General features: G+C 38.9%; 1 protein-coding gene across 4 annotated transcripts in view; it reads right to left on the reverse strand.

The window, feature by feature from the left end:
• Positions 1-25,743, reverse strand: part of Grip91 (gamma-tubulin complex component 3) — a 146,473-nt gene that overhangs the window by 23,125 nt on the left and 97,605 nt on the right. For 2 of the 4 annotated variants that reach the window (XM_076390185.1, XM_076390186.1), the window contains 2 exons: positions 7,856-8,077; positions 4,143-4,274 (listed from right to left, as the gene is read on the reverse strand). In XM_076390185.1, coding sequence (XP_076246300.1) covers positions 4,143-4,274; positions 7,856-8,077 — 354 coding nt within the window. The remainder of the gene's footprint in view (positions 1-4,142; positions 4,275-7,855; positions 8,078-25,743) is intronic. The other 2 variants (XM_076390188.1, XM_076390187.1) reach the window with 2 other exon arrangements.

Consider the following 25,743-nt stretch of genomic DNA (forward strand, 5'->3'; position numbering starts at 1 on the left):
ATGGGTGTTTCGGTGAGTACCTGCATCGAATAGGAAAGGAGGCAACGGATGTCTGCCATCATTGTGCAGGGGGCCAGGACACGGCGCAGCACACTCTGGAAGTATGTCCAGCGTGGGCAGCAGAGCGTCGTGTCCTGAGCCAAAAACTGGAGACTATGGACCTAGGAATTTCCAGTGTCATCGCGGCGGCACTGGAGAGCCCGGCGAAGTGGGCGGCGACGGCCTCCTTCTGCGAGACAGGAAGGAGGCCGCCGAAAGAGCTCGAGAACGGCAGGGGCATGCCTCCCGTATCGCAGTACCGAGGAGAGGAAGGTGCCGCCTCCCTTCTCCACCGCCGGCAGTGTAAGGACCGCTGGTATCCCCAGGGGCTGCGTGGAGATCTTTCACGCAGTACAGGTTTGGCGAAGCCGAGGTCCCAAGCCCTCTGCTACACACTGCAGCAGAGACCTCGGGCCATCGGGCGGTCAGGAGTTGGGGCTCCTGGACGCTCGGATCGGTGGTACGGGAAGTGCGGTACGTGGTGTGGCCCCACGTGTCGCGAAGGAAGGCAAAAGGGCGACGGGGGATTTTCCCCACCCGCCGGGTAGGGCGCAAGAGCGCCGGCGCGAGGGGCACCGGAAGTGTTCTAACGAGTTCCCGGTTTCCTTCTCAATGCGCCATAGAGGCCACCGTGGGGGTTTTAGTCGGTAGGTCCGTCCCAATTTGGGGCGGGAGCCCGACACTACCCCGGGTCCCCCCCAAGGGCTCGGAGTGACCATTAGGTATACAACACCACAGGAAGCCATCTTGTATTTATAACACTCTACGGTCATTAACACTGATCACTTCACCAAACGAGCACTTGACCTTTTAATGATCGACAATCGCGGAACGCACCGAATTAAAAACCCCACGGTCGAAGATTATTTTGAAACGTTTTGCGAGGCAACGTCGCAATGCCGTGGCATTCCGTAAAAAAAAAAACAAGATGTTACACAGTTCGGCGGCGGAATTACGATCGATACTGACGATTTTTTCCGAAGTCTCTTTGTGCTCTCGCATCCCTCCAGCGCGACTTCTTAGGGTGTAGCTTCGTGGAAATACTCATAAAAGAAAACACTACAGCCCGGTTTCTTCAGAGTCGATCTCTGAACCTCTCTGAGGGTGCAAAGTTGCATCACTCTTCGATGAGTAAGCGCGAGGTGTGTGTCGTCGAGACCGCGAAACAATTTAAAACCGGAACGTTCAAATTGTGCACAGGGACTTTGCTTCATGTCATACATTTTCTTTTTTATCGATATATATTTCAATTTATAATCTCAGTTATTCAATTTAATCAATTTCTTATTCTATTCAATTTCTTTTATTTTTATATATTCAAATATTACTATTTGCAATCACTACTGTTAGTTTATTCAGTATCAAGTGTATTCGAAACCTGTGCATAAGTATGTTTTCTTCTCTGGAGAAGGATTACTCAACCATTGAGATTCACGAAAGAACAACTTAGTACAAAAGAACTATCAACAAGAGCGAATTATTAGAATAAGAGTTTGATTTTGTTGGGTAAATCCTTCATTGTCATCTTAATTTTCTGTATTTCTAAATAATCTTCTGTAATAATAATCTGCAGTTGTCTAATAGATTGTGGGAATTCCCTTACTAGAGGTGCGTTCATAAATTATTCGATTCGTTTAACAAATTCTTTACTTCGTTTGTAACTTCTTTATTCAATTTTATAATTTCATTTAATTGTTCTTACTTACTTTGTGTAACCTTTTCTTTATTCAACCAATGATTGATTAGCTTTTGAAATTATTAAGATTATTTTTTCCTTTTTATTGTATATAAACAATGTTACACTATCTGATTTTGTATCATTTCTATAGTAGACCGCTCGGGCCGTATAAAGTACTATCTAATTATTCAGGTTCAATCATAAAATCAAATCGTCATAAATTTTACAACGCCTAAACAATCTCAGCCAAGTCGACGCGCGGGACACGTAATAGTGATGTATAAAAACTATTAAACAATTAACATACAAGAATATATTTCTTTTACATTGTGACGTGGCACAAGTGCCAGTCACAAAGCCGAACCCTTCCCGGGGGCAAGAGAGGCCTTTAGTGCGCACCAGAGAGAGTCCAACGTATTTCTAACATCTATTGTGCGCCCTAGCTCATCAAGATATCTCAGCGGCCTAGATGGCAGCATCGGCAGGCGACAGGTACGAGACCATCTCGACACCACCGACACGGTCTCTTGCGGCGGATCTTCGGAATCGGGGAGCGGCCAGGGTACCCGCCGCTCCAGAGTCACTTCACCCGGCGAGTGACACGACGCCTAAATTGGGAGGCTGTCGGAACCCATCGTGCCACTCAGGGAGGACACACGATGGGAGGGCTGCCCCACGGATGTGTGAGGACGCACCGGTGCATGGGGACCAGCTGACGCGGGGGAGGTTGGCCACCTCACCCCGCGTTCCGGGGAGAGATCCTCGACGGAGAGGCGCAGGGACGAAGCCACGGGAGCCATCTCGCGGGCAGACGATGGCAGCGGACCCCGGAAGAGCGACGTCTACTACTGCGCCTAGGATCCACGCCGCAGGAAGAGTACCAGGGGGACTCAGGGAGGACCTGCCAATCAACCGTCAATCTTCGAACGGCGTGACGGATTATTGGTCGCGAGATCGCGCGAGATGAGCGAGCCAATCGGGGCACAGTGGGGGAAGCGTCGCGTGCCGAGATCCTGCCGCACGCAGCGATCTCGGCCTTCTTCTTATACGGGACGCTGACCAGGTCACAGGTGGTAAGTCTTCCTCCATTGTTCTCCCCGGTTGACTCGGACTAGATCGTTCGCAATCGAAATCTCGAGAGGGCCGACTCCTGGTGGTCGTACAGGCCGTGTTTCTTCCTGCAGGAAGAAAGCCTTCGCGTGCGGGTTTCTCGAAGCCTGCGGACTCGACCAAACGGCGAGTTTGCGGCTTAGCGGCGTGTTAGCTAACGGTTGTCGCGTGCGGGTACATCTTCGGCTTGCTGGTGTAACCTCGGTGTAACAGCAGCCACGCGGGCGGTTCTCTTACGCGTGCCGAACGTGCGTTTCAACCTCGTCGTCGCTCGAAACCTTGTTACGCGATTATATTAGCGGGGAACGGGTAACTGCCCGCGGCCACGTGTCGCGGGACAGCGCGTGTAATCAGTCGCTCATAACTTGTACGTTTCTCGCTGAAATATATCTTTTAATTCCACAGAAAACCGAGTTTTGACTGGCGTTCTCGCCGTAAGAACCCGAAATCCCGAAGCGTTCCTCACCCTGCGCTCGAAAGAACCTCGCCACTCTCTCCGCGCGAAGACCTGGCCCGGGCCGCGGATTTGGGAAAACAGGAGACGCGTTTCACGCCGGTATCGAAAGATACCTGGCGCCCACGGAAAAATCAAGGCGTGGGAGGCGTCGTGGCCAGATCTGCACGCCCGTTCTAAGCCGAATACGGCTCGGCGGGACGGTCACGTCGCAACATTTATACTTTGTTATAAATTATAATAAATCAGTAAAAATAACTCAGCTAATTCAATTATTAATTTGATAACGCCTTTTCAAATAATTATCAATAGGACACAAATCAAATGAAAACAGGTTTTTACAGAAATGCAGAAATGAGGGGTCTCAGGTCGGTAGAATATGAACGATACATAGGAATAAGAAGCACAGTTTTACGTTCCGGCCACACTGTCGGGGATAAATAACAGTATAATATATTAGGTTTAGACTACTATTGCCTTCCTCGGAATCGTCGGGGTATTCGTGATTAGGAATTATAGTTGGACTGGCCGTCATTTAAATGCATGCGTATAAGCGTACAGGTAGTTTATTTAATAAATAGAGGGCATAAAAAAGTGGACAGACAGAAATAGGGGGCACAGAAATAGAAACAAAAAGTTACTTCCTTATTTCATTTAAAAATCTATTAAAATATTGATAGCTTCATACGAGAAAATTCTTAAACATTCGAGAACAATTAAAAATTGATATTTTGTTGCTAAAACATAGAATTAAAGGTCCTTTTTTGTAATTGCTTAAGCATTTTTTTAAGTGCCTTAAAGGCAGAGATATTGGGACAAGTATCTTAGTTTAAAATTCTCGAAAACATGATGAATACTTACTTGAGATTTTTCGTCCAATAACGTGCCACGCCTTACTGCATTTATAAAGTGATTGTGTGATGTAATTATTTCATCCAATGATGCCGCTTGCCCCAACTGTTTTGTAAATGTGTCCCATGAACATTCAATTACCTTAAAATGTAAGATTATTCATGTTTAGTTTAATTACTAAATATTAAATGTTTCTGAATTCAAGATTACTAACAAAATATTACTTAAAGGAGTGCAACAAAAGACTCTGTCTATACGATGTGAATGATTTGGAGTATTATTAATCGTACACACATTACATGTTCTACCAATACAGTATTTTACGAATTATATGTAGTGTGACATTACGCATAGCGCCGTCCCCGGGTATAGTAGTCAGTAATGTTATTAAGAAGAAGGACCGTACGGCCCCCTTGCGAGCACCTGCCGAGAGACGTCTCCTGGGGGAAAAGTCGCGTATTAAGAATAGTTGCTAATTTCGGGTGCCTCCGTGCCGAGCGCGCACGACATTTCAGGTCCGTAGAAGATACCTGAGGGACCCTGAGGCCGTCCCCGTCCCCTGGCCGCGCAGTTCCAGATTCAGGCGCAGTAATGACACCGGATGTTACAAGGGCCCTCCACCCTCGGAGTTGAGGGACTTGCCGCTTTCGCGGTGGACCAAAGGGGCCGAAGAAGGAAATCACCACCAGACAGATGGTTCCGCGGCGCTGCCCTACTAAGGAGGCTCGAACGGAAGGCGAGGGTGGAGGCGAGCCCGGAGATCGTCGCCCAGGCGGCCAGAACCACAGAAAGTCCTGAGGGAGTCTCCACATTGGCGGACAAATGCAGAACGCCACCGGAGAGGAGCGGGGCCTCGCTCCTCATGTACGCGCCTGGGCCAGAGCGAGTACGCGGCGGGGCTGTAGCGCTTGCGCGGGGGAGGGACGTGCCGCGAATCGAGGGGGGTCGCATACGCGCGTGCCGGGTATCGTCACTCGTTGTCGAAACGGCGGAGCGATCAGCGAAATTAGGGTAAGCCACTTGATTACTTTAGTCGTATAATTTTCTTGGGCACGGAGTGCCGGTAGTGCGAGGCGCGACTCGGGTTTTCCTCCAGGGCGTCTTTAATACCGCGATAACGCTTTCGCGTCTGATTATCGTGCTAATGCGACAAAATTTGTGACGGGCGAGTCCGCGTGTGCCGAAGCGTCGGACACGTGTCTGTTAACACCGACCACCTGTGGTCTTCCTTCACCGTGCCGTCTGCACGGTGCCGTAATTGTAATAAACATCTGTGGGAGACAAATTGAGTTTAGTTTTGTTATCGCTGTAGCCCGCTTTTCCTGCGTTTCCGGACCACGACCCGTCCTCTTCCGACGAGCTAGCCGAGAAAAGCCGCCGTGCCCGTTCTGCAAGTGTCGCGTAGTGTTGCGAGATTTTACTAAATCGGTACGAAAGTACCTGGCGCCCACCCGGTCAATCGGTCCATTAGTGGAGCGACTTGCAGGGCGGATACGGCGAAGTTATCAGGGCGTCCTGCCTCGAGCTCTCAACAGCTCGACGCAGGAGGATTCCGCGGAAAGCATTCCGTAGAGAATAAAACACCTGATAGTAGACATTAAAAATATTTTACAAATTTTATTAATGTCACTGACTTGTACTATCAGCATTGTTACGAATCATTTAAAATAAAATATTAAATAAAAAATTTTTTATGGAATAATACAACAATTATGACTGATTGATCAGTGAAGCATAGTGAAGCTCTATATTCAATCACTGCTCTCTCTATTCTACATTCAAAGCATTGTTGTAGTGATGCCAGATTAGTAGTGCAAGAACGCACTGAGGGGCATAGTATGGTCGGTTATGGAGGGGATAGAGATTTATCCTATGTCCCGTGAATTTGGCATCATTGCATTCCAGAAAGAAATTTCGGTAATTATTTAGAAAGCGGGCGACTTCATTGATTTCGACGATTTTTAAATATGTTGTCAAGATTGATATTCTGCACAACTTTTTCCTATACATATAACCGTCACTCAGCCTTAGTTTTCAAGATATTTGCAAAAAACTATTGGTACTACTACATTGAATTTTGCACATGTGTTTGCGTCCTTAGCAGCATATGTATCAATATACGACATTCGCTTTTCTGCTGTTCCTGTAATATCTGTAGGGCATCCTACAAAAAATGGCTCGTCTCTTTTTCGTTAAGTTTTAATTTAAGTTTCGGGTGGTGTGTCATGGAATATTAAATACGTTGTTAACACTAAATGGGCACTGTCCTCCAGGCGATCCAACACCTTATAATGACTTAGTGAATCTAAGCTGACCTAGTGAACAACGATAACTCAAACCTAACTATCATACATTCTAATTGGTTCACATTTGACTGGGTCAAATTAGACCCATTGAGTCCTTATAGGGTGTTGGATCGCCTGGCAAACTTTTTTCTCTATTTCATTATGTAAAATTTTCAAAGACACTGCTCAAACTCAACAGCTACAGCTAAATATGTACTTCACTCTTTATAAGTACATTAGTTACATTAGTTGCCAAACTTGTGCTATATTTACAGAAACAACAGAAGAGCATACGTTGCGTATTGAAGGATGCGTTATCAGGGACGCGTATGTGTAAGCAGAATTCAACAAATATGGAACTAAAAATATAAATTTTTATACGAGGTGTTTCAGATCTCAACAACAAATTTTGTTAACATATTTCGGAGGTCATTTTCAACAAAAAACGTTATGTACTCTGTGGATCGATTTACCTTATTTTCGAGATATGGAATGGAAAGTTATGAAATGCATTCAACCTAGAGCTGTTCTTTTATAACTACGATACACTGCAAGCAATTAAGTGTGATATTGTCTGAAAAGTATATGTTATAATTAGTTGTAGTCGATTAAATGTAATCATTTAGATGTCTCGTGATAAGAGTGAGGAAAGCGTATATTATCAGTGTTTTTATTGCTTTATATTAAAGTGTATCTAAAATATATATGACATAATGGAATTTGGGTAAAGATTATGCACGGCTTGTTCAATCAATATCGTGGTTAGGTGAAAATCCTAAAAAATCAGTCAAATCTTGCATTGAGATATTCGACTATCTTCAGATATCTTATAATTACCTGGGTATCAGGGTAATTTCTACTAGTCGGACATTTTTCGAGTACCGGGCTAGTTTTTACTACTCCGACATCTCATAGGTATCCGAGTACCGGCTAAAGCAATAGTTCTAATTCAAACTCTAATTCTAATAAACAGATTCTAATAAATAGCTCTTATTTAAGCTACTTAACCTTTAATTATAATATTTTATTTGGAACTCTCTTCTACACTGATTTAAACGAATTGTTCAAAATGATCATCTTCTGTTTCCATGCACGCAAGTAGGCGTGGTCGTATAGACCGCATCGACTGAATAATTGGAAATTGATTATTAATGGTAACAGCAGTTTCAGTATTTCTGTCTACATTTTGAAAACGAAAACGAATCGCCCGATAGGATATGTAACATATTTCGATCAGAATGACCTCCCAATCAGGTTGGTAAAATTTATCTGTATTATAACTCTCCGAAAATATTGCAGGTTTCATCTCTGTCCTTTAACTAAAATCAAGTACAATCTATACATAGTTGAAACCTTTCTCGATGATACGTGCTAGATATGTGATAGATATTGCGAATGCAATTTCATATAATAATCTATAATAATCTTCAATCTTACCTCAAATAGGAAAAAATATTGCATTTGATGTACCAAGTGAACCATACTGCTTGTGATTAAATGTATGTGAGTTTGGATTGGTAATACTTCTGGCATTTTACGAAACATCTTTGCCGATGTTATTTGTCGTTTCCAAATCGCAGATAATATAGATTCCATTCTCTTTGCTCTCCACAATGAGAAAAATATAGTCTGATATATTTGTCTACATGGTTCCAGAATCTAAACAGTCAAAGAAATTGTGAAAGGCACATCTTAAATCTAGAGAAATATTAAAATAGTCCCAACATCTACAAATCTATAGTAAAGCATTGTACTTAACATACAGGGTAAATATTATGAAGCGTTACAGACGAATATCTCGAAAAATGTTGATTATACGCAAAAATGTTTCAGATGAAAGTTGTTCAGCACCGAAAGGAATATCATGTGGTGGGACTTTTATTTTTCCCGGTGGACGCGCAAAGATGAAGTGAAGATTATGACCATTTTTCAAATGGAATCATACTTTTATTTTTTGCTAGTATTGTAGCTTATTTTAAGACGAATTTGAAAACTATCTACAGAAGGTGGTGACCATGTTCGGCGTGGTCACCGGTGGACGAGGAAGGAGGTGCCGACTCAGTCGGTTCCCCGGGTTCGCGATTTACGAATGAAGGAGACGTGTAGGAGGTTAAACAATTCTTTATTAACTGTCCTTTGGTCCACGTTGTTGCTTTCGAGCTGGGGGGTTGTTTCAGGGATATGGAGTGGGACTTGGTTGGTGCTGCAGACGCGGGAGGTTGTACCTCCACGAGTCTTGACCGAGGGACCCGGCGCCCATGGCCTTCCGATATGCACCGGTCGGTTATCACGGAAGTGGCTCCCGTTGGTGACCAGTGGATAGACGGGGTGGTATTCGACCACCGGATGGTTGCACCAGACGGTTACACCGGCCGGAGGGACCCGTTGGAGGTTACATACAGAAAGTATACAGTGAGAGAGTGCCTCGGAACCGTGGTCGCTTGTGGGGTGCACTCACTATCGGCGGCTGGCACGCTCTGCCTCTCTGGGTCGTCGCGACTGCTTATGAGTTCGACGGCCCGCGAATCTTCTCACGAGATCGCTGTCCGCGATATGGCCGCCTGGCGGTCGCGGTGCGCATTAACGTCGCAGTACAGGAGTGGGGTGTTCGCGAGAGTGGGAAGTTCGCGGCCTCTCTATCCGTTACAAGGTCATTCGAGGTCAAACTTGCAGCGAACTGCTGAAAAGGTGGTTGAAATCAATATATTGATAATTTAACGTAATTGCGTTTTATTTGTACTTTAGTAAGTGTTCAAAATGATAACCTTGTACTTCAATGGACTTCACAATTCTTTCTTGAAATGATTTTCAGATGAACCTTGTGCAACATTTCAATGTTTATCTTAGCACAAGCTTCACGTATTTTGACTTTCATATTTTCATACGACATAGACTTAATGAATATTATGCAGTTTCTAATGTAACCCCATAGGAAGTAGCCCAGGTGTTAAAAATCCGGCGAACGGGCAAACCAGGCTACAGGACCTCGTCGACCTATCCACCTTTCTGGAAAGATTTCGTTCATAGCTGTTCGAGAACATAGCGAATAGTGCGGAGGCGCATCGTCATGTTGCATCCACATAACGCGTTGTATATTTAAAGGCACTTCTTCACATAATTAGGGTAGCACATGGCGTAGGTAAACGTCCTTCGAAAAAGTACAGGCCAATGATAAAATTTCCAACAATGCCGCACCAAACGGTCAAGGTCCATGAATGTTGAAACGCTATTCTTATCCAATGTGGATCTTGAGGTGCCCAGTGATGCACGTTTTGCCTATTTTTGCACGTATTGCCTAGTATTTGTAAATATTGCTTCACCAGAAAATACGACTTTAGGTAAAAATGAAAGATCTTCAAGTATCTTCTAACAAATCCAATTGCAGAAGTTCAATCCTTTGATGAAATCGGCTCCGTATAAATCTTGATGTAATGTTATAACAGTATGGAACGAACTTATAACAATGTAAAATGTTCAATATAGTTGTATGATTGATTCCACATTTTCTTGCAATTTGTCTACTGCTTGTATGAGAATCCATGTTAACCAGTGTCAATACATTAGTAACAACATTATCCGTAGCCACATTTCCAGGTCGATTTCTTTTCACTTGCATAGTACTTGAACAGAGAAAACACTGTTCTAGTCTAGTCATTCTAGTCGTGCATACAAATTTGCAGCCATTCTGTAATATTTCCTGCACTCTCCGAGTACCATAAATATATCAAAAGAAATTTGAAACATTTCCATTCTTACAACAAATTTAAGAAATACTACTGTTCAGCGAAGGATAACTTAGTACGAATAGTGATGAAAGTAAACTTACTATCTTGTAGAAAACCACATTAATACATAAATTATACTATTGAAATATTTCAATATATGAATATCTGAATAACTACAGATTTGAATCTTTAATAAATTTGACTCTATATGTAAGGATAATGTAGTTCAAGAATTCCATACTTCTGGCACATAATATTCCAGCAGTCCAGTTTCAATAGTGTAATAACCAAATAGTCCAACAGTCGAATGATTCAATAGTTTGTTTTATTTCACTAATAACGACTTTGATCTTATTCTTAGTATTGCTGATATTTAACACATAGTTATACTTGACTAGCGTAGTACCGGAAGTAGGCAAAACAATCGGTAGACGCCTGCAGTCAGTCCGATCAGAGTCACACAGTTCGCACTACGTGTCGCAGTTTGAAATAAAATCTTAAGAGGTTAACCACGTTTTGTTCCTAAACCGATCGCCATCCTCGGCCACCCACTACAGCTTCAGAAGTGGGATCTGAATAATCACACAGTGTATTGTGTTTATGATTATTATGTAAATTGGGAACTTGTGATTGTGTTTTTTTTAAGTGAATCGGGCGAGAAAACGATTTTGGTATTATGGCGACGGTGAATGATATCCCGGCGATCAGTGCGAACCTCAGAAAAGCACCAACGAAATCGATCCGTGCACTATACAGATTAATTACAGGAACATAGGGTGATCGGAACAATAGGAAATATTTTCGTAAATCTACGGGATTCGAATTTACAATCGAATCGAAAGATTTCGAGGAAAAAGTTAACTGGACAGTGGCATCGTTTACCTCGAGTGAGTTAATAGTTATTTGTACAATTTTAAACTTAGACTACAGTGGTAAAAGTGAGGAAGTGGCTTGTCGAACCTGCGAACATCTCGTGGATTTGAATTGACTGACGCTGATGTCTTCAGAAACGGAACATTCCGAAGACGAGGAAATTGCCGATTACAGTATCCGACAATTACAAGTAAACACAGATTCATTACCGACATCGAAAAGAAATTAGTCACAAGAGAGTGCGATTAGCAGTGAACCACTGAAATTTACGTTGAAGTTTCATGATATCGAAGATTCAATTCGACAATTTAATGGAACCGATGGCTACCCCGTGGAAAGTTAGGTTCAAGATTTTGAAGACAACGCCAAATTGCTTAGTTGGTCAGATTTGCAGAAGTTGTTATTTGCAAAGAAATGTTTAACGGGACCGGCAAAATTATTTACGCAAGGCGAGCGCGGCATTACGACGTGGAGGAAGTTGAAATCCCTTCTGTTGGCAGAATTTTCAACGAAAATAAATAGTGCGCAGTTGCATTAAATGTTGCGCGATCGACGAATGCAACGAGAGGAATCGGTGCACGAATACTTTCTTGTAATGAAAGAAATCGCGGCTCGAGGATGCATCGAGGCCGAGGCCTTAATACAATATATTGTCGACGGCATTCAGGACGACTCAAGTCGGAAAACTTAACTTTACGAAGCGGAAGAATTAAGCGAGCTCAAAGACAAATTGAAAATTTACGACCGCATACGGACGTTGAATCGTCAGCCAGCAAAGAAGATGATGGCATCAAATTCGGAAAATTCGAACAAAACGACAAGCAAGAGACATGTTTGGCAAAAGGAGTCGAAGCCTACTAATAGATGTTTCAACTGCAACGAAACCGGACATTTGTATTCGGCGTGTCCAAAACCGAAAAAAGAATAGGGAACCTGTTACCTGTGTGGATCTGCAGGTCACAAGAAGCAGTTATGTCGGCAAAAATCTATTACCGTGAAGGAGAGGACTTCGAGACCAGTGACGAGTTCGGCGACGACAAATTCGACGATGAGAGGTTCGGCGACGACAACGCATTTGGTACAATTTAACACGACTGTTATACCGTATTACACCGTCAACGCAATATTGGATGCGGTAGGGCACGTAAGCGCTGTTTTAGATACAGGAAGTCCTGTATCATTTTTGACGAGGTCAGTAATCACAAAATCTGACGTAGTATTAAGACCGTATAATAATGCAATACAGTTTCAAGGCGTGAATCGCAGTAAAATACATGTTATAGGGCGTTTGAAACAAAATATTTTAGTGAATGATTGCGAAATTGAAATTTATTTTTTCGTAATTCCGGAAAAGACTATAAGCTGTACTTGTTTATTGGGTAGAGACTTTATTACGAACGACAACATAGAAATAACGTTGGGAAAAGCTGATCGGATTCGGTGTAAAGATAGATTGGAAGATGACCATTGTTCAGTGTCAGAAATTTTGAAAATTGATGTAATTGAAGAAAACAATGCGGATAGTATCCCGATGCACATAAACATTGATAAGAGGATAAATTGGGAATCGCGAAATAAGGTTCAGAATATTGTTAGTGAATATTATGTAAAACCAGAAAGACCAGAATCAGCAGCTACAAAATTGGAAATGGAGCTCGTACTTAAGCAAAATCATCAACCATTTTATTACAATCCAAGACGATTGTCGTATTGTGACAAAAATGCGGTTGAAACCATAATTAAATATTTATTAGAAAGGGAAATTATTCGCCCAAGCATATCTCAACATTGTAGTCCAATCGTGTTGGTTAAAAAGAAATCGGGAGACTATCGAATGGCTGTTGATTATAGAGACCTTAATAAATTAATATTATGAGATTATTTTCCAATTCCTAGAATAGAGGATCAAATTGATCAATTGCGAAATAAGGCATATTTTACGCGGCTAGATTTGACGGACGCATTTCATCATATTCGAATGAAGGAAAATTCAATTCATTATACTGCGTTTATTACATTTATGGGACAATATAAATACCTTTGTATGCCTTTCGGTTTAGCAAACGGACCCTCACTTTTCATGCGTTTTATTAATACTGCTTTTCGCAAACTATTAAATGAACAGAAAATACTAATTTACCTAGACGACATATTAACTGCTACAAAAACGATTGATGAGAATTTAGAGATTTTAAAAGAAGTTTTGTATATTGTGGTAAAAAACTGTTTAGAGTTGAAGTCGGAAAAATGCGCTTTTCTTTTACGCGAAATAATTTATTTCGGTTACTGTATAGACTCTTCGGGTATTAAGCCAAGTCAAGAAAATATTCAAGCTGTGTGTGAGTATTCGATACCGAGAAATTATCGCGAATTGCATAGTTTTCTGGGATTAGTATCATATTTTCGAAAATTTATAAAAGATTTTGTCTTAAGAGCGAAACCGTTGTACGATTTATTGAAATCAAAAGTCGTTTTTCAAAGGGATAACGAAATGTTAAAGTGTTTCGAAAATTTAAAAAAGTATTTAATATCCGAACCAGTATTAGCAATTTATTCTCCAGCTGCGGAGACAGAGCTTCATTACGATACAAGCACACAGGGATTTGGTTCAGTATTATTGCAAAAGCAAACGGATGGGAAATTTCATCCTATATGTTATTTTATTAAGAGAACAACACAAACAGAGGCAAGATATTATAGTTTTGAATTAGAAGCGTTAGCAATGGTTTATTCCTTGGAATGCTTCCGAATTTATTTATAAGGTATTCCTTTTAAAATTGTTACATTATCAACACACGTTAGAACATCGAACGGGAGATAAATTAGTACAGGCTGATGCATTAAGGCATAAATTTAGCGTACTTGTAATTATCGAGAATAGTTTCGAACGTAATTTAGCGATTTTGCAAGGTCAAGACCCGCAAATAAAAAAATTGCACGATGAACTACAAGATAATGAACATAAATTCTTTGAGTTGAATAATGGGATAGTTTACAGGAAAATGAGCAATCAATTGTTATTTTATTTTCCTTCGTCAATGGAGGATAACGTAATTCGTACACGCCACGAAGAAATTGGCCACCAAGGAATAAATAAAACATTAGATTACGTGTCTCGTGTTTACTGGTTTCCCGGAAAGAAACAAAAGATTAAAAAATTTATAATGAACTGCATTAAATGTATTACGTACTCTACAATTGCGAACCGAGTTGAAGGAAGTTTACAATGTCCAGATAAAGGGTCTGTGCCATTTTATGGTTTGCACATTGATTATTATGTTCCTTTAGAGTGCACCAGAAATCGGCAAAAATATATTTTTGAAATAATAGATGCTTATACAAAATTTGTAAAGTTTTATCCGGCAGTTACTACCAGTTCAGATGAGGCTATTCGACATTTAAAATCGTATTCTCGAATTTATAGCAGATCAAAGAAAATAGTTTCAGATAGAGGTAGTGCATTTATTTCGAATAAATTTAAAGACTTTCTTGCAGAAAACGCTATTCAGCACATTTTAATTGCAACGGCTACACCACATGCTAATGGATAGATAGAAAGAATTAATAGATCTCTTACACCTATGTTAGCAAAATTAAGTTTAAGTACTGGTTCGTGGAACGAAGTGTTGGAGGATGTTGAATATGCGCCGAATAATAGTGTGTAAGAGTGTATGCATGTGTGTATGTGTGTGTGACTCTTGAGTTATACGCATTTCAATAGCGGTCGAAACCATTGCGACCCGTCACTAGGCGACGATTGTTTTTCGCAAAACATCGGACGACTTCGGGCACGTGCCGATCCGCGGCAGTGCCTCGCCAAATGTAGCCGCAGGTAATCGCGGGATTGCGTCTTTCTTGATCAATCTATTCTTATTATTGTCTCCTCATAATCCGCCTTTAGTGCCATCCTTACAAGTGTAAATCGTACGATTGGAGATATTCCAAGTAGGTTACTGTTTGGTATAAACCAGATAGCAAAATTTAACGATGATTTACGTGTAATTTTAGATGAACAAATGGTAACTAATCGGAATTTAAATACTATTAAGGAAAATGCAGTTGCAAATATACAATCAGCCAATGAATACAACAAAAAATATTATGATAAGAAACACAAAGCTCCAACGCAATATACTGTAGGAGACTATGTTGTTATAAAAAATGTAGACGTAACACCTGGTGTGAATAAAAAATTACTACCGAAATTCAAAGGTCCCTACCAGGTTGTAAAAGCATTAGACAATAATCGCTATGTTATACGTGATCCAGATGGACATCAATTAACCCAATTGCCATTTGAGGATATTTGTTCCCCTGAAAAGATGAGATTATGGTCAAAATCGAATGTAGTTCATAGTGATAGCGAATAAGAACCTATGTATATATTTGTATATAGTGTATATAGTGTTAGTTTAAGTTTTTCATAAAATATTCGGTGTTAAATAAAATATAATTATTGTAAGTTAGTTTATATTAAACATACTTAGTATAAGCGATCACTTGCTGACAGGATAGGCGTACTGCGAAGCGACATTGTAAGGAATTATGTATGTGGTGGTTTAAAACATTATGTGTCTTTTGCGTATCTACCTTATGTTATTTAAAAGAAATTATGTATCTTTTACGTATCTACCTTATGTTATTTGAAAGAATATTATGTCTTATGACCTTTAAAAAATGGAATCCTTATGTATTGCATATACAGGTAGCCCTCCTACAACACGGCATCTTATAACACGGTTTCGCTATAACACGATTCATAAATTGCGGGAACCCTCCTACAACACGGCATCCTATAACACGGTTTCGCTCTAACACGATAAGAAAATTGCAAAAACCTTTGTACAACACTGTACTTCTACAGCCGCGGCGAGGTTTGCCGTCTTAAAGATACAGTGTTGCGGAAAGTATTTCTTTTCATCTACGTGGCCTGAAAACAAAAGTGTCTCACGCTGCTGGTCGGCAGTCTGCGTCGAGCCACGGTGTGTTAAAGAATAACTTTTTCGTCTTTAAGACATTAAGTTTTAGTCCCAAGCCATGTCCCTCTTCAGTTGAAATAGAAAACGTGCGTGAATCGTCAGAAAATGAAATTGGTGGCATATTAGAACTTGCTAAATCAATCGGAGGCGAAGGTTTTGAGGATATGGCTATTAAGGACGTTCAAGATTTATTAATGGAAGAAGAAGTTGACGAAGCGGATTTAATGGAAATGGCATCCGAAGCTGTAAATCAAATCGATTCTGAGGATACTAGCATTGATGAAGATTGTGCAGTTAATAATTTAACATTAAAAAAATTACAAGAAGGCCTAAGCTTAGCTGAAAATCTCGAATCATTTTTCTTGAATGCAGACTCTTCCGCTGGAAGAAGCCAAAAATTCAAAAGGGAGCTGCAAAACTGTCTAGCTCCATACCGAGAAATTTACAATGACCTGGTAAGAACCAGCAAGCAAAGAAAAATTACAGATTTTGTTAAGAGGGAAGAAGATGCAAGAACTTTAAATGCAGAAAAAAGTTCTGAAAGTGAAGGCGATATCATTCCACCGAAAAAACGTTCTCGGATGATTATACTGAGTAGTGACGACGAAGAAATTTATTAAATTAAAGTTGCGTTAAATTAAAATAATATTTTTTGTTTTTTCTTTTTCTTGTTTTGTGTTGTACATACGTTTATATTTTTAATAAAAATTAAGTTGTTTATGTAGAATTAAAAAAAATATTTGTTTTTAATAAGTTTTCGGAACGTAACCCCCCTTTTTGTACTGGCTCTGGGTCTCATACAACACGGTTTCACACAACACGGCATTTTCTAGGAACCTATCTACCGTGTTATAGGAGGGTTACCTGTACTAGGTTTTCGTGATGATTGAAGTCAATCGTCGGTCAGGATAGGCCGAACTATAGTTGACTAGTGTAGTACCGGAAGTAGGCAAAACAATCGGTAGACGCCTGCAGTCAGTCCGATCAGAGTCACACAGTTCGCACCACGTGTCGCAGTTTGAAATAAAATCTAAAGAGGTTAATCACGTTTTGTTCCTAAACCGATCTCCATCCTCGGCCACCTACTACATATTATTGATTTAATATTGTTACGAGCCGGGGCCGAGTGCAACGCTTGAGACCGGCGAAAGTGGTCTGTAATTTTCACACAGGTATATGGGGTCAATTTGTTAGTAAGGTGCGCAGGCGAACCTGACGCGAAGTCAGGGAGCTGTTAGGATTATTGACGGCGAGGACGAATCTGATGCGAAATCCGCGAGCCTCAGGAATAGTAGAATCAGTCGCGGACGAACCTGATGCGAAATCAGGGAGCGGCAGGAGGTTGAAGCTTCGTTAACGAACCCGATGCGAAACCGGGGAATTACTAGGATTGAAATTCGCAGACGAACTCAACGCGGAGTTGAGGAGCTGCTAGGAAGTTGGTAAATTCACAGACGAACCTGATGCGAAATCAGGGAGCTGCTAGGATGCGAAGTAACCTAATGCGAAATTAGGGAGCCGCAGAATTGTTAATTTGGCCTCGTAACTTTTAATAATAATAGAATAGAAATATAACTCGAGCGGTAAAGTTATATTTCGTGTGGGAACATTCGATTGTTACGAAGGATTGTGGAGTTAGAATGCGGGTTCAAACTTTAACTCAAATTCAAAAGCTAAAATCTAAAATATATTGTAACTAAATTCTCGATTTACCAGCTGTGTCGTGTAATTTTTGTGACGTGTAAGAATATTTAGAAATTACCAAATAGTTAATGCTTGGTTTTAACGCACTGGCAATGCAGGGGTAGAATGATTGAAAATAATGCCTGAATAGAATTTATGCCGACTCGCGGATCCTATAAGATTTGCTCCGATTCGAAAGGAAACATTATCCCGATCTCACAATATAATCGACTAAAATTTCCTAAATAAGAAGGTTCGGAAGTTGCATCATACTCCCCGGAATTACGGTTACAGTGCAGCTATTATGTACGATAAGCGAGTAGGCAAGATTAAGAGGTTTCTTTATTGCCAGATAAAAGCTTCATTGAAAAGTCTTGGGAAATAGTGCGTATGAGATGCATCCGTAACAGTATAAAAGTTCGAAGGCATGAAAAGTGTTAATGGAATGAATACAGAATAAATTTGTAAAATGAAAATCAAATTACTTTTCGGAAATAAATTGAATAAAAGATTGTTAAGTGCATTGAAGTACAAGATAACCATTTTGTACAAAAGTACAAATAAAACGCAATGACGTTAAATTACACTGTTCGACAAATTTTTACTTTCTTTCGATTCTGTAAACGTGAATAAACATTTCTTATAGATTTCGACGTGCTGATTACGAATCTGCAAACCGTTTCTTTTCCAGAACGTACAGTTTTTGAAAAAATCAATTTTGAAAAAAATGACAAATTTTCAACTTCGGGATTTTTTTGTGCTTTTGCCGTAGTAGTTATTTAGTTGCTCTTTGCACGAAATGATTCTATGGACTCTCCCGAATAAAATAACGTAAATAGTCATTAGATAATAAACATCGAAATAGGTTTAAATAACAATGAAAGTGAAAAGGACACCGAAAACGCACCCATATTTTCTGATATTTTTCACTTTATTTCAAAAAGTAAGGGTCTAGGAGAAAATTTGACTATATCACGCGATAGAGCAAACCTTTCTACTAAGGAAAGTATGAAGCGAATGTCCAAAATTATTTTTGTTTTCAACATAGAAATAAAATAGTTTGACGAAACGCGCGGCGGCGACAGTGGTACTCAATGACGGCGGCGCGCGCCGGTGGACGCCTCGCCTATCGCCTGCCGTTCAGCGGTCCCTATACGCATTGACGTCATTGAGCACCACTGTCGCCGCCGCGCGTTTCGCCAAACTATTTTATTTCAATATTGAAAACAAAAATAATTTTGAACATTCGCTTGATGCTTTCCTTAGTAGAAAGGTTTGCTGTATCGCGTGGTAGAGTCAAATTTTCTCCTAGACCCTTACTTTTTGAAATAAAGTGAAAAATATCAGCAAAAATGGGTGCGTTTTGGGTGTCCTTTTCACTTTAATTGTTATTTAAACCTATTTCGATGTTTATAATCTAATAACTATTTATATTATTTTATTCGGGAGAGTCCACAGAATCATTTTGTGCAAAGAGCAACTAAATAACTACTACGGTAAAAGCAGAAAAAAATCCCAAAGTTGAAAATTTGTCATTTTTTTCAAAATTGATTTTTTCAAAAACTGTACGTTCTGGAAAAAAACGGTTTGCAGATTCGTAATCAGCGCGTCGAAATCTACAAGAAATGTTTATTCACGCTTACAAAATCAGACCCGTGTTGAACAGTGTTATCAATACATTTATTTCAATCACCTTTTAGGCATTTTCCTGCAAGTTTGATCTTAAATGACCTTCTATAGATAGTTTTCAAACTCGTCTTAAAATAAGCTACAATACTAACAAAAAATATAAGTATGGTTCCATTCAAAAAAATGGTCGTGACCTTCACCTCACCTTTGCGCGTCCACCGAGAAAAATAAAAGCGCACCACATGATATTCCTCTCGGTGTTGAACAACTTTCATCTGAAACATTTTTGTGTATAATCAATATTTTTCAAGACATTCGTCTGTAACGCTTTATAATTTCCACCCTGTATAATAGTAATCATGAGTAAATAGTCTGAGATTAGAATTTTCACAGAATATAAGGATTCTAAAAATCATAAAGGTCTAAATTAGTCACTTTTTGATATTCAATGTAGGGGCCATAATTAAAATAACATATGACAGGTTATTTCTGTCGGTTATTCCTAAATATAAGTGCCGATTTTGGGTAATTTTTGAAATAAAGAATTCTTATACAGTTGTAGACTAAGAGTTTTGAAAATTTTTTCACATATTTAGTGGGTTAGTGAGATAACATAATATAATTTTCATACAATTATTTTTTCTGTTATTAAAGTTATTGTATATTCCCTGCAACGTATCATTTTCAATAACTGACATAATATTTCAATAATGGTTCGACCGATTTGTTTCAGATTTTACACACCTGTAAAATAGATGATCTTTTATCTCCCATATTATAATTATGTCAATATCTATAACAGTTTTTTATATTGCCTGCAGAAATAAAAACTTCTGTAGCAGAAGTTTCAACTTTATACAATAGCTACCTTGCTATAATACATCGTCTTTATTTTATTTTAGTTTTGATGGTCACTACACTTATATTCATTAAGAGTATTTTTAACTTTTTTACTTTAGACGGATGCAATGATCTGAATCGTAGGGGCTACTCAAAACGATACACTGTAAGAAATGTGATAACACGAATACTAATAATAAAGGTGATTGCATGAAAATTACACAGTGTCATCCTGAAAAAGACTACACATGTAGGTCAAATATCAAAATTCTTGGCCTGCAATGATTTAATCTTTTATTTCAGAAAATATCTTTGATCGATGACTTCAAGTGGGAGGCCCTCGTAAGTCCGAAGTCATAATTTTACTGACACTGGAACTTATGTAAAAAATACAAAGCTTTAAATTTTTCAATTTTTTACTCATTTTTGTTAAACTGGACTACTTATGAATTTCTGTCATTTAGAAATTATTTACTTCTGCATTTTTAACAATTAAAAAGAAAGGCATGTACGAATATATGCATATAAACGTTTTATTATTTCTACTTTGATATACAAGATGGTACAAACGCTTTTCTCAGAATCTAATTAATATATCGACTTCATTTTTTTTAATTATATGGTTTAAAGTGGATAATGCTTCAGTTCGTAACACTGCTGGGGCGAAAAGAGTCCTCTTATTTTTTTCAATAGTAACTAGCATTAAGATTTTGTTATTGTAATAGCTTTCATCAAACTAAATAACATTTGCTTGAACCATTTTTTTCTATTCTGTATAGTCACAAAGCTATAGTGAAAAATTGAGTCCGAATTTAAGAACACAAAAAAAAAAAAAATAAAAAAAAGAAAAAATTATTTTATTAAGTGTTGAATATGATGTCCTTGGATTTCCAAACAATTATGTATATCTTTTATAAATACACGCTCGAACATTTGACAACATTGATGCACAAACAGTATGTATTCTTATTTTCAGAGAAAGGAAGACTAGCCCGCCTGGATCATTTAATTTAAAAGAAAATGAAGTTTATATCTTTATTAGACAACAACATACAATGCAACTGTTGCATGTTGTAACCATTCATTGTTAGTAGAAACACGAGACAGTGGACTAACGTCCCCTTCCTTCGGCCTCCCGTTCCTTCCCATATTTACCACCACTTTTTCAGGCACGGTACCCTTTGGTGCTGCAGGCCCTCCTTCCTATGTTCCTGTTAGCAGGACATCGATTGTCTGTTCGACACACATCGTAAAAGATCTACCCAAAAGATGGCTGAAAACGTAAAGAATACTTGCTATACATACACTATGTCCGGTTTAAATATATACAGGTGGTTATTTCTGTAAATATTAAAAATGAAAGAAAAAAAAGAATGCTTCAGACAAAAGTTGTATGGTATCAAAGGGGACATATCATGATGATAACAATTTGACCTTGCGATGACCTTGACGAGCCCTATATTTTTTATTGCATATTCTTGTAGTGGATATCGAAACGTTTTCAAGACACTACCTACACATGTATTTTGCGATAAGCTATTGGTGAGTTATCTTTCAAATTTGACGTGGCACCGTTATTAGTGTTACAAGTTGCTCGACAGGGCTTTGTATATTTCTAGATGAAAAACAATTGAATGGTTTTGTATTTTATAACGTTTACTATCGAGTCGCTGTACTACTCATACACGTATGTATGCAGGCACGCAACCACTATGCGGTATACGTCAGATAACGCTAATGCCGGCAGCATGCCTACGTTGAAAGTTAATAACTCAACAATAGCTTATGCAAAATAGATGTGGAGGTAGTGATTTGAATATGTTTCCATATCCGCTACAAGAATATGCAATCAAAAATATAAGGTTCCGTTTAAAAATTAAAATGTAACCTGTACAGGGCTCTCCAAGGTCATCTCAAGGTCAATTTGTAACCATCATGGTATGTCCCTTTTTATACTATTTTCTCTTTCATTTCTAATATTTACGGAAATATCTAGCTGTGTATATTTAAACTGGACATACTTGTATGTACATATAACAAAGATGGGCTGCAGCACCAAAGGGTGCCGGGTCTGAAGAAGTGGTAGTGGATGCGGGAGGAAACGGCACTTCGACGGAAAGGGAGAATCGGCTCCCTGTCTCAGAGCCGCCCGATTCCAAACAGACTTAAAGTTACTTTAAGTCACTACTGCAACGCAATACTTTAAGTTAACTTCTACAACGCAATCGACCACGTGACAAGTCCTTCAAGGGAGAGTTCGAATGTTTGGACTATTCCAGACACTTTGACCATTTTCAGACCAAACGGAAGCGGACATAGGGAATAACAAAGCGGTTTAATTCGAATCGCGTAACTGAACCTGAGTCTCTGTTTACACAGTTGTAACGCCCCACGACTCTGTCTCTGTCTCTGTCTCTGTCTCTGTCTCTTGCTATTTCACTCTATCTCTCTCTGCTATCGCTGTCTCTCTCCATCTTATTGTAAACATGTCTATCTCTTTCTATTTCTATCTTATTACTGCATATAAGCGCGTATTCTGTTATCTATTTACTAATAAACATTTTTGTATTACGACACACATTATATATTATAGATTTTAATTACATTCTCATATAAGTATAATATATTTCGTACGTTTTCATATTAAAGCAGTCACTATTAGAATGAGAGCGCCATTAGAATTAGAACAACTGCGCATGTGCGAACTCCGACTGGCGAGTATAAAAGGAGCTGCGAAAGCAGCAGGAAGACACTTCTCTCTGGCATCAGGTTCCGAATAGACGAAGATCTGGGAGGCAGCTGAGATACTCGTCCAGTGAGATCGAGACCGCTCCTTTAGGGGTAGCGACCGTTTTCCAGAGATCAAGAGTACTCGATGCTCCTTTACAGGTTCAATCTTGAGTAACTTTATGACAGGTGCACTACGACGATTCTAAGCAAGTGCAGTACGGGCGACATCTTGGGGGTAGCTGATATACTAAAGATCGAGACCGCTCCTTTAGGGGTAGCGACCGTTCTACCAAATAGTAATTGATGCTCCTTTAATATAGAGTTCGTGCTTGCCGTAAGCAGACGAATCGCTTGCCAACAAGCGCTAGAAGCCATTCCTAGTCGGACGCATTTCTAAGACCGCTCCTGAAGAGTCTTTTCTCCAAGGTAGCGACTGATGTAGAAAAGATAACGAAGGGCTTACGGATGCTTAGGCAATCAAGCAAAGATTATATGTTTCATGAAACCTTGAGACCGCTCTTAGGTTATAGCCACCTATAACTTCGGCAGCGACCAGGGCATACGAGACAAGATCTATTGCACACACACACACACTTACACTGCGTATCGTCTAAAATTAGAGGATCCTCTACCGCAATTAATACGGATTAATTAATAATAGCATAATTACTCTTGTACACGAATGTAAAAGCTTAGACACATAACCTAATTTCTATTCACGAATTATAAGCATAGACACATAACCTAACTCTCGCAGTATATCGCATAACGATTACGATCAACATAACCTCGTCTGTACATAATAATTAACCTTATTTGTTCTTATAAATATTTAACGAATTAGAATAGGCATTAGTATTGTATTTACGTTAGAATTAGAATAGGGTTTTACTGAATAAATTATTGTCAAGAAAGATCTAAGCTTTGGATTTTAACTCCTTAACCGCACGCCACACGAACCCCACTTTTCGTCCATCGGAAAGCCGCTCTTCCATGGACAACGTAGCATCGCTTTAGGGACGTTACACAGTAGATTCATACCGTGTAAAAACAAGTCGTATAAAAATAGGTTTGCCACAAATTACAAAATTTAAATTAAGCTAACGAAATCTATATAAAAAGCAATTTAAAACACGGAAATGCATTCACTAATAACATTTCATTTAACAAACACAACAGATATTAACGTGTTGATTAAGATGGAAAAAAAAGTAAACAGAGGAAATGTAAAATAGATCTGTATGCATTTATAAAATTAAATATTTTGGAGTAATTTAAATAAATTTCTTTAATATTATTTAAAAAAGGTTTCATTCATTCTGCGCTTTTGATTGCAAAAAATGTAACAATAATTAATATACACAAATATTTAAACATCCGACGAATTACGATATAAATATTTTACATAGATTACATAAACGTGAAAACGTATTAATGATAAGTTCATAAACCAGAGTTTTTATTACTAATTTATTACATGCAGTATCATAAATGCTCTTAATTTATTCACAGAATTTATAATTCTTTACTGAAATTTTTTTCGGTTATTATTGACGAATCCTGATAAAGTATTTGTTAACAGCAAAACACAATTTTGAAGAAATACTGATACTGTCTTCGTAATAGCTCTACTCAATTACGATTGTAATTGTTATTGTAATCATCATTCATTTACTTTAAGGAATTATATTATTATATGTATAAGCTTGAAAACGAGACTTAAAATACAATTAGTAATTAGATTACACTTTACCATTTATGAGAACTTGAAATGGTTTGTATTAAACTTGAAATTGCATTGAATATGGTAGGCAACCCAACGGTAACAACGCTCTTTTCGCAACGCACTATAATAGTACCAACATAACTAAAAATAACTAGCTTTGCCTGAAAATAGCGATGATCAATCAAAAGGTGGTCCGCCATTATCTGGACCCTCCTTCGAGGGACTCTAGTGATGACGTATCAATATCTTTCGATTTCTTTCTGACATATCTTTCTCTGTCTTCTACTGTATTATATCTACTTTCCATTTGTCCTCAAATGATCTTGCTTTTCGAATCTCCTCTATTTTCCCAACATCACTCACACTTCCTTCTTCCTTGTTTAGCATCCCTTACTATGCAATTCTGTTTTTCCTATTCTCCACCTTATCTTCGTTCTTTTCTCATTTACCAAATCCTTGATTATTTTTCTTATTGTCTTCTGACAATTCATTTGTTCCATCTTTTATACTGTTACATCCTTAAAATTTTTTATAGTAATATACTATTTATTTCTGCACTCACAAGCTTTCTTTTATCTTCTTTTCTCCCCTTCCTTCTTCTCATTTCCTTCTTTTCTAATTTTATATGCACTATTATATATTTATTTCAATAACATTATAATTTTATGTAATTTATTGTATTTTTACTTAAATTTACAATACACTACTATTGAATTTGTCTTACTTTGATCTATAGAATCACGCCTTAAATTTACTTTTTGTGGCAGCCAGGGTACTGCCACTACGCCTTTGTCAATGTTTGAGTGGGAGAGGTTTGCAGATGTTTGCTAGAATTTCTCACGGTTGCGAGCAAGCCTGATCATTGGAAAGAATATTTGGCGACCAGACTTATAGGAAATTTAGAGGAGTTTTTTCTTAATTTTCTCTGTCCTTTCCTATCTTATGGTTATTTTCAAAAACCTCGCTGAGACCTGGTTGACCGTTCTGTACCAGGCCCGAGTGGGCCACTCAACTTTCTCTTTTATTACTCTTTTCTGTTGGTTCTAACTTCTTTCTCAAATCTGATTTTCGTCTATTACACCCTCCACTTTCTTCTCTCTCCTCTCTTTTTCTTTTTTTCCCTTTCCAATTAGTTTTAAG

The sequence above is a fragment of the Calliopsis andreniformis genome, unplaced genomic scaffold, assembly GCF_051401765.1.
Source record: "Calliopsis andreniformis isolate RMS-2024a unplaced genomic scaffold, iyCalAndr_principal scaffold0001, whole genome shotgun sequence".
In the NCBI taxonomy this organism is placed as follows: domain Eukaryota; kingdom Metazoa; phylum Arthropoda; class Insecta; order Hymenoptera; family Andrenidae; genus Calliopsis; species Calliopsis andreniformis.